At 44.4% G+C, this 9,956-nt stretch overlaps 1 protein-coding gene across 1 annotated transcript; it reads left to right on the top strand.

Moving 5' to 3' along the window:
* Positions 1-5,849: 5,849 nt before the first annotated feature.
* LRIT2 (leucine rich repeat, Ig-like and transmembrane domains 2) lies at positions 5,850-9,956 on the top strand. Its single transcript, XM_028098921.1, has 3 exons — positions 5,850-5,959; positions 6,464-7,245; positions 9,196-9,956. The coding sequence occupies exons 1-3, from the start codon at positions 5,850-5,852 to the stop codon at positions 9,954-9,956; spliced, it is 1,653 nt and encodes a 550-aa protein (XP_027954722.1).

The following is a 9,956-nucleotide window of genomic DNA, read 5'->3' on the forward strand; positions in this document are numbered from 1 at the left end:
TCTGCTCCATGAGTTCTATTTGGGGCCCAGGATGGAGGATCACTGGTTACTTGGGGCAGACTTCTTTCTTGGAGGGGTCAGATGATATCAGAGGAATGAGCAAAAATAAGCAACGTCTCTTAAGTTCTCAGCTTTAGAACTGGCACCCTGCCATTGCTGCCCCTATCCTATCTGCCAAAGCAAGTCCCATGGCCAAAGCCAACTTTCACAGAGCAGACAAGGACAGCTCTCCCAGGGAGGTGATGGTGGGGCAGGAAATAGTGTGCCGAGCACTGGTCTGATCCTACTACATTGTCCACAGCCGCTCTGGAATCTGGACCAGGAATTGGTTCCAGAGTTGACAGTCCTTACCACTCCCCTCTCTGGCATCTGGATTACATTTATGCTAGCTTGTAGACACTCACATACACAATCTCTTTATGTTTTAGCCACATCTGTACAGTCATATACACGCAGAGACACACGCTGTGCCCTCACCGTATACGCTTAGGGATTCTAACATTTTTTTTCTCTGGGTGCCATTCTACCTACATAATCATTTGATTTTCAATAAATTCTAGAGGTTTGGATGATGCCAAAGAGACTCCTGCTTATTTACTCTCAGAATGTCAGGCTGAAGGAATCTGAGTCTGAGAGATCCTTCATGGTGGGTGGCACAGGACATTCAATGCTGTGGGGCATACAGCTCACCTCTGTCCCCATGTAGCAGCCTTTGTTATTTGATTGAAACTTACCTGGGTTCCTGAGGGTGTCTCAGGGCTTCCCAGTCATTCAGGAAGCCATTTCAAAGTGGGATTCCTGCTCAGTTTGCTTAAAACTGGGAAAGCGCTGAGATTCTGTCTCTGTGCACAAGTGAAGGTGAATGTTCCCAGCAAAAGGGTCAATGTTGTGACTTGTCTGCAGGACTGAGCTCTAACAAGGGGAGCATCCAGGGTGTTTGGTGCCAAGGCCTTTAGATAACAACTGCAGAAGTTTGGGGACAGCAAGTGATCCAAGGCAACTATTTTGCTGGGATCGACTAAGAGACCCCATATTGTGTTGAACCTTTGCCAGATATGAAACAGTGTGATGGAGTGATTTCTTTTTTTTCTTGAAGATTTTATTTATTTATGAGAGAGAGAGAAGAGGGAGAGAGAGAGAGCAGGGGGAGGAGCAGAGGGAGAGGGACAAGCTGACCTCTGTGCTGAGTGTGGAGCCCGACTTGGGGCTCAATCCCAGGACCCTGAGATCAGGACCTGAACCGAAACCAAGAGTCAGACACTCAACCGACTGAGCCACCCAGGTGTCCCAATGCAGTGATTTCTAAAGCTACTGTACTCCCTCTCATATTTACAAAAGCCCTTGCAACATATGACCTTACAACATATTTTCCTGTTTTCTCTCATTTGATCTTTACAACAACCCATCATGGAGGCTGAGCTACTTGATTTTACAGATGAAAAAACTGAAGCCCGATGAGTTGAATAATTTATAGGAAGTACTGATCGATTTTTCTTGGAGGGTCTAAGTCTTTGATAACTTTCTGCCAGGCTGAGGGTCTTTATTCAGTGTTGATCTCTGCAGTGTAATCTACAGCAGGTTCACTATGGAAATGGATTTTTCCAAGTCATTGAAAACCATAAGAACTATAAGACCACCAGTACAGATGAGCATGGAATTTCCATATGTGGGTATTTTCTGTCCTTCACCTGGAGGGTACATCTGACTATAACTTATGGGCCATAGCCATTGGTAAGAGAAATTATTTGGTTGGAAGATGACAAAACCACTGTCTACATCATGGGTCAACAAACATATATTTTGTAGAGAAAATCAGATAGTAAATAGTTTAGGCTCTGTCACTACTACTCACCTCCTCTGATGGAATGTGAAAGCAGCTGTAGACAATATGTAATTTAATGGGCATGGCTGTATTCCAATAAAATGTGATCTACAGAAACAGGTGGCAGACCGGGTTTGGCTCCCAGGCTGTAGTTTTCCAAACCATGATGCAGATTTATAAAGGTATTTCTGCTGTTGAGACCCAAGACTTGATTCTGATTGTTTGATATTTGAGACTGACAGGCACTCCCTAAATTAGAACAATAGAACAAATATAAGTGCAATAGGTGAAATCAGCCACTTTTTGAAATGGTGAAAATATTTCCTGTAAGTGACTGGCTGAGCCATTCAAGATTGAGAAATTATTGGCCCAAAGACAACTAACATCCAGTCAGTTTTATCAAAACTTGTTTGAGGAAAATTCAGGAACTTGAAAGTAAGAATTTGTTAGTATTTATCCAATATCACATGAGTGTGTGTGTGTGTGTGTGTGTGTGTGTGAGAGAGAGAGAGAGAGAGAGAGAGAGAGAAGAAGAGAGAGAATTCAAACTTTTCAATGATTCATTAAGACCCATTTTGGTGGTCTGAATAGAATGACCCCCAAGATGGTCAACCTCCTAATATCCATCTGTCAGTCTTCCTTTGTGTGTTCTGTTTTCCTTGGTTTGCTCTTGTAGAGAAGAACCACCCTGGATTATGCTCATGAATATTCACGTAACTGGAAAAAATTAATTCCCAATGTAAAAAAATAAAATGATGTCTGGTTTATATATTGGTCTTTTGGTACATGAGTCTGGTTAGTATAAGTTAGTCCCTGAAAACCTGCTTAGAGTCCAGCGAAAATAATTTCTGGTCTCCCAGTGATGAAGTCCAGCCTACACCATGGTGATCTTACAGCATGCTGTCCTTGGAAGCCTTGTTTGGAGGTTGATTGGAATTGTGCCATCTCCATCATGTCTTTTTCTGACTGCAGCGTGGTTATAGTCCTTTTGACCTAGGCAGTGAGTATGTCTGATGTCACTTATCTCAAAGTATACATGTAGGTTGCAGGGTACAAAAGGCAAGTAACAGAAATTGCATCCTGCAAAATGGACGTAGGCTACTGAAATTAGGCTATCATTCAAGGGACTCAGTGAACAGTGTGTTTAGAGGTCTTAGAGCTGGAAATTTTTGTTTTAACTCTCATGTAATCCAGTAGAGACAAAAATAAACTTAAAAGTACTTGAACATGTTATTTAATTGCAAAGGCATTGTAGTCAGGATAGGTTAGACTTATGCTATACTAACAATTACCACATTTTGGTGGCTTAGCATAGAAAGATTTATCCCTGTTTTTACAGAGTCTCTTGAGTCTGTGGGAAATGTGGATGGAGGGAGGGCTCTGCTCCATTTATTCACTCAGGGACCCAGGCTGGTGAAGACTCCACCACCTGGAATGTCAACAATTGCTGTAACAAGGGGAAAGAGAAACTAGAGAATCATGTAGGGGCTTTTAAAACATTATTTCCTCTAACATTTCATTAGCCAGAATATCAGTCACATAGCCTGCCTATTTCAAGACAGCTTGGGAATGTAGTCATCTGTGTGTCTATCACAGGCATGCCACAGAGCATGGGTAGCCAGGAAGACATCTCATATGTGGTTGGCAGCAGAGGGAGGAGTGAGGGAAGAACACCAACTTGAGAAAGAGGAAAGATAGCATGTCTGCTTCCTGATATGTCACCCAGTTCTCTGTCTGAGCCATCCCGAAGCTCTACTAATGTTGGGGTAGCATTTTCCAAATGAATAGATAGAAAACTATCTTATTAAGGTTCTATTAAGACTAGCCAGGGAACCACCACCAAGAAGCTATTTATATCTAATTGTTTCATAAACAGAATGACCCCCTCTCCCACGACTATCTCTACCAATAACTCTAAGAGCCAAGTTCCTGAAAACATCCTGCAGGAAGGGAGATGAGGGTGTCATATTCTCAAACTTCTTCCCCTTGTTGTTAAATCTCTTGAGTTTAGGGACATCACTTAACCACTACTTATTCAAGGTAAATGACATAACCCAGATTTAATCGTCCCAGTCCCTTGCCTTAATTGGCAACACAGCTACACCCCTGTGCCCGTATGCCAAATAAGGAAACCAGAAGATAAGGGGGTCAGAAGAGGAGAAGGAGCAGTGCAGAAGTGGCCTGCATAATTCCATAGATGACATGCCAGTGGATGTTCTTCTCAAGCTTTCAGCAAACCAATGGAAGGTTAGGTTCAGCTGGATTCATTGGAAGACGATAACACAGGATGAACAGAGAAGAAATTGTGGGAATGGAGATCACTTTAGCTCTTTATATTTTGAGGTGAGAAAAATTTACTAGTGGGTTGTGATGCAATGAATTGAATCACATTTTTTTCCCAAAAAGCTAGCTTGACAAAATCTTGGCCAACCTAGATTTGGCAGGAATCACATTTTTTCCCAAAAAGCTAGCTTGACAAAATCTTGGTGCAAGTCTCTGGAGTAAGATCAGAGTTGCCCCCCATCAGGCCAAACTAGCTGGGCCCTTGGGTCCTCTTCACCCTCAGTTTTTGTATATGGGTTGCTTTGGAAAGGGCATGATCTCATGCAAGCAATCTTTGCAGCTGAGCATCAACCCATTCCTTGAAGGAGGTCTAGGCTGCACATCATGTCTAGCACAAGTTTTGTGCTCATTGCACTCTTGTTTTGATTTTTACCTTGAGAAGAATTCCAGAGATCTAGCCAGATTGTAGAGCTAGACAAGAAACTTGAACAAATATATCTGGCTTGGATGGAAAGGCTGGAGTGTAATCAGCTTAGTTGGTGACCCATTTCCCCATCACTGGCTAACCACTAAGCGGATTTTCTTCCTTGAGGCCTTTTGTGGGGTATAATGTATATCATGAGTCTTAGGGGAACTCACGGAATGTCAATACTCACCAGGAAGTACCCCAAGTAATAGGGAAGTAGACTTTGCTGCTCTTCAAGAGTCTGTTGGTGTAGGAAGGGAATTAACCTAACTACTGTATGTTAGGTACTTTGTTTTATATAGCCTCAAAGTTTCCTAGAAACACTATAAAGTATTTAATAATTTCCTCACTTTGCAGAGGAGAAACTGAGACCCATGGAGGTTAAGTGACCTTCCAAAGATCTCAAGACAAGGAAGCATAAGCTAGAAAGAAGACCCCATGGCACAGGATCTATAAAGTTTTGCCCACCAGTGAAGTCTTTGCACCTAAAAAGTGTGTGCAGATGGTCAATAAATACTTGTTGAACGATTAAGAAGTGACAGAGCAAGTATCCAAAATCACATATATCTCACCTTAAAACACAAATCTCTAATTTTTATCATGTGAAATACACAGCATTCAGGGAAAGTTGTGAGATCCAGGATAAGAAACAGACTTTTGCTTTACCAGAAAATACAGTCTTGTGGTTTAACTTCTGCACCGTGATGCTTCTCTGACTCTGCCCATCCATGTGGCAGAGGCAGCTGTCTTAATGCAGTATAGGAATGAATCCATCACATGAGGTGTGGGGAGAAAGCCAGTGATGGGAGTGGTCACATCTTTGTTGCCCACCATCTGTATTCACTTCTAGAGAGTGGTTGAAAATTTGAGCTTTCAGAAGCCAATTGTGATGGATGAAGTATTAGATGAATTCTGGCCAAATAACCTGAACCACAGCACTCAGGATAGTATTACCTGCTGGTTTCTCAGATCATTTTGTAAGAAACTAAGGTAAGGCAGTATCAGTGCTAAATAGGACAATTGGCTTAGAGTTTGCTTTCCAGACTTAAGAACCATACAAAGGGTGAATTTTGTGATCTTAGTTAAGAGACATAGCTCCCTCTTCATGGGTTCTTATTGAGCTTGTGATTTGGGCCATAACAGACCTCAGAGCATCCAGAGGCTTTGCCACTGTTGTGCTGACCTACATCACCATGGATTACCAATAATAGGATTTGCCACTCAGAAGCTTGGACTATACTTATTCAAAACTTACAAGGTAGTTTCTAACAGAGGAATATGGCTTCAGTTTCTCATTATTTCCTGCTAGTTCTGTTCTTTCTGGATTCACATGAAGCTCAGCCATCTTGTCTGCCAGGATGTACCTGCTCAGAGGAGAGTTTCGGCAGGTGCGCTGTGCTACCAAGATGCCAGGAGGTCGTAGGGGATGGGCTTTCTTTGGGGATGATGTGGAGTGGGAACAGGCCCAGATTTGGCAGGAAATCAGCAAAATCTCTAGTTGGTGCTGAACTTTGGAGAACTGTGCACCAAAATGGGTCTCTTTTATTTCAAGTGAATAACATCTGTTTTTTCTTTTAATTCATACATCTAATGCCAGAATAAACCTGATCTCATTTCCCTGATGTTCATCTTTTTTAAAGATATATTTATTTATTTTAGAAAGAGAGAGAGAGTGAGACAGCGCACACGAGTGGGGGAGAGGCAGAGGGGGAGAGAGAGAGAGAGAGATGAAGCAGACTCCCTGCTGAGTGGGAGCTCAATTCGGGGCTTGATCTCAGGACCCTGAGATCATGACCTGCGCGTAAGCAAGAGTCAGTTGCTTAACTGACTGGGCCACCTAGGCACACCCCCCCCCCAATATTCACCTTAAAGCTTTTGTGGTTTTTGTACAGGGCTCTGCGGTGCATATCTATCTCTTTGGGAAAGATCCCCAGGAACCATCCTGAAGAGTTAAAGCTGTTGAGAATTGAAAATTCACCCTTATTTGAACTGCCCCGAGGGTCCTTCATCAACATGAGCACGTTGGAATACCTTTGGCTTAATTTTAACAATGTCACTGTGATACACCTAGGAGCCCTGGAGCACCTGTCTGAACTGAAAGAGCTGAGACTGGAGGGGAACAAACTCCGTTCAGTACCATGGACAGCATTCCAAGCCACTCCTGTCCTTAAGATCTTGGATCTCAAACACAACATGATCGATGTGCTCCCTGAGCTAGCTCTTCAGTTCTTGGTCAGCCTGACCTACCTTGACCTGTCCTCCAATAGGCTTACAGTTGTATCCAAGAGTGTATTCTTGAACTGGCTGGCCTACCAGAAACACCTGCAGCCTGGCTGTGGAGCCAAGATTCTCTCCAGCATGGTGCTGGCGCTGCACAACAACCCCTGGCTATGTGACTGTCGCCTGAGGGGACTTGTCCAATTTGTAAAGTCCATCAGCATCCCGGTCATCCTGGTGAATTCCTACCTGATGTGCCAACGCCCTCTCTCCAAGGCGGGGCAGCTTTTTCATGAAACTGAGCTCAGTGATTGCATGAAGCCACAGATCTCAACCCCCATTGCCAGTGTCACCATCCAGATGGGACAGAATGTGACCCTGAGATGCCTGGCACGAGCCAGTCCTTCACCAACCATTGCATGGACTTATCCCCTGAGCAGGTGGAGGGAATTTGATGGTAAGCCACAGGCGCCCTCTCAATGTATCTGGGGTAATAGTAAGGTCTTACAGCAACAGCAACCTTATCCTCAGTAGGAGGGTTCTGAACTGGGCCAATTGTGAAGTCAGGGTGCGGGTAAGATTGGGATGGGCCTAAATTATACCCACCACAACAGGGAAGTTCCCAAGATAGTGTTCCACTATTGGCATGATTTTAAATGGTTGCTTGCAGATCTCTCTGGGATATATATGCATATGCAAATATATATATTGGAGTTGACTTGACATATTGTATAAATATTATAAAATTATATATGAACAAATATGTTCTTTGAGAGTCTTCTAGATGCAAAATACTATTCTGTGTATTTTTAAATCATAGAATTTCTGAGTAGGACTGATTCTAGAGATTATCTATTATTTATTTCCTAAAATTGCTGAAGCAGACTCATCTTGTTTGAAATAAGATTTCCAGGCCTCTGCCCTGGAGATTCAGATTCCCTGTGTCCAGGGGAGGGCCTGAGAATAATATATATTAACAAGTGTTCCCTCTTCTCCCCTCCTCCTTTCCCAAGTAATAATTACCGGTGGGCAAGATTGGGAATTCCTAGATATTGACTGAATTTTACACTTCCCACCACTGTGTTGTTCAGACCTTATTGGCTTGAAGTTGTAATGCTGGGACCCTGCGTGAGGAAGTGATCTCCATGGGGCCCCACCACAGGAATTCAAACCTGCCTCTCATGTCCTGAAACTCTATGCTCTGTTTTCATACCTCAGGTGGAATCACCCTTAATGCTACCCTGCAGGGTTGGGACACATCACAAGGCCAGGGATAGCCTCCCTTGGGATATCTTTAAAGTTGTCTAGAAGTCAACTAGAAATACCTGAATAAAATACAGTAAAATACAGCGAGTTACTCATATATTTGCTTAGCATAGTGACAAGCCGCTGGAAGATTAAAAAATACCTAACAAACTGAACTGTTGACTTTTTCCTATCATTTTGATCACATCTTATTGGGTTGAGATTAAATACCAGTGAAGGAGAAACGTAGGATTTATTGTTGTAGCATCTTGAAGAACAGTGAGATGCATGCAGATGTCTTTTTTAATGCTCTGTAGTCAGTTTCTTTGCTACTGTGTTATATGTGTTCTTTCAGTAATAACAACAGCTCACACTGAGCACTTACAATCAAACTTAGGGAATGAGTACTGTTATCATCCCATTTTATTAACGAGGAAATTGAGGCCAAGAGAATCTAAGCAACTGGTCCAAGACCATATACTTAGTAAGGGAAAGAATCCAGGCATTGGGCTCCAGGCTCTGAGCCTCTCTATATCTGGGAGGTAAAAAAGCAATTCTTTTAAATATTTTTTTAAGATTTATTTATTTATTTTAGAGAGAAAGCACAAGTTGGGGGAGGGACAGAGGGAGCAGCAGAGAGGGAGAGAAGCAGACTCCCTGCTGAGCATGGAACCCAACACGGGGCTGGACCTCACGACCCTGAGATTATGGCTTGAGTCGGAACCAAGAGTCAGATGCTTAACCAATGGAGCCACCCAGGCACCCCCAAAAGGCAATTCTTGAAGCTCACAATAGCACACAGTTGCAAGAGATCTCCTCAAAACCATGTTGATAGCATAGCAAGGCTTCCGGTGGTTTGGTGGGAGCAGCTAGTGAATTTGGAAGTGGAGTCTTCATAGGCAGAAGAATGAGGTTCCAGATCAGTCACTGTCTCTGAACATCTCTATGGGCAAGCTGCTTAATCACTCTAATCCTCAACCTCTTATGTGTAAAACTGGGGTACTTATCTTACAGGGTTGCTGAGAGGCAACTACGGGGCACCAAACATATACTTAATAAATGGTCACTTCCAGCTTAAAAAAGGTAACTGGCATTGCTGAACACTGTCCAGCTTGCTATCAGAGACATGTCTATCAGAGCTGTTTTGCTCTCTCTCCCACAGTGTTGACTTCGTCTACTGCAGAAGATACTGCTCTGTCGGAACTGGTCATACCTGCCGCCCACCTGGTAGACAGAGGCAATTACACCTGTGTGGCCTCCAACTCCATCGGCAGGAGCACCCTTGTCATCTCCCTCCATGTCCAGCCCACCCAGGCCCTGACGGCAACCCATTCTCCCTCTTTCCCTTCAGATGGCAATGCCTATGTTGACCTGCGGGTTGTCAGGCAGACAGTGCATGGGATTTTGCTGGAGTGGTTTGCAGTGGCGGACGCCCCTGAGGAGAAATGGTTCACCCTCTACCTTGCATCAGATGAAACGCTCTGGAAGGAGGTGGTGCACATCGGCCCTGGAATTAACACATACACTGTGGAGGACCTCCTTCCCGGCACGAAATATGAGGCATGCCTCAGCTTGGAGGGCCAGCCCGCACGCAGAGGCCGGTGTGTGGTCTTTGTGACGGGCAGAGACCACAGTGTGCTGGAGGGACGGGAGCGCCTGCTGCATGTCGCAGTGGTCCTGTGTGTTGTGTTGCTTGCGGTGCCCATGGGCACCTACGTCTGTGCAGCCCAGGCCCCCTGCAGCTGCAGGGCGTGGGGGCTGCACTGCTGTCCTCAGCTCAGGAAGGCCCCCAGGTGCCCCCGTGCTGCACCGCAGCACCGGGACTGCTCCTACAGAGAGCACATAGTTGTCTGCGAGGATGGCCTGGGCCACAGAGAGGCTGAAGGGGATGAGGAGCAAGACAGAGAGGAAGCCTGGGGCTGA

Source organism: Eumetopias jubatus, unplaced genomic scaffold (assembly GCF_037043125.1).
Source record: "Eumetopias jubatus isolate StellerSeaLion01/CBP00866 unplaced genomic scaffold, mEumJub1_p1.0 scaffold_17, whole genome shotgun sequence".
Classification (NCBI taxonomy): Eukaryota; Metazoa; Chordata; class Mammalia; order Carnivora; family Otariidae; genus Eumetopias; species Eumetopias jubatus.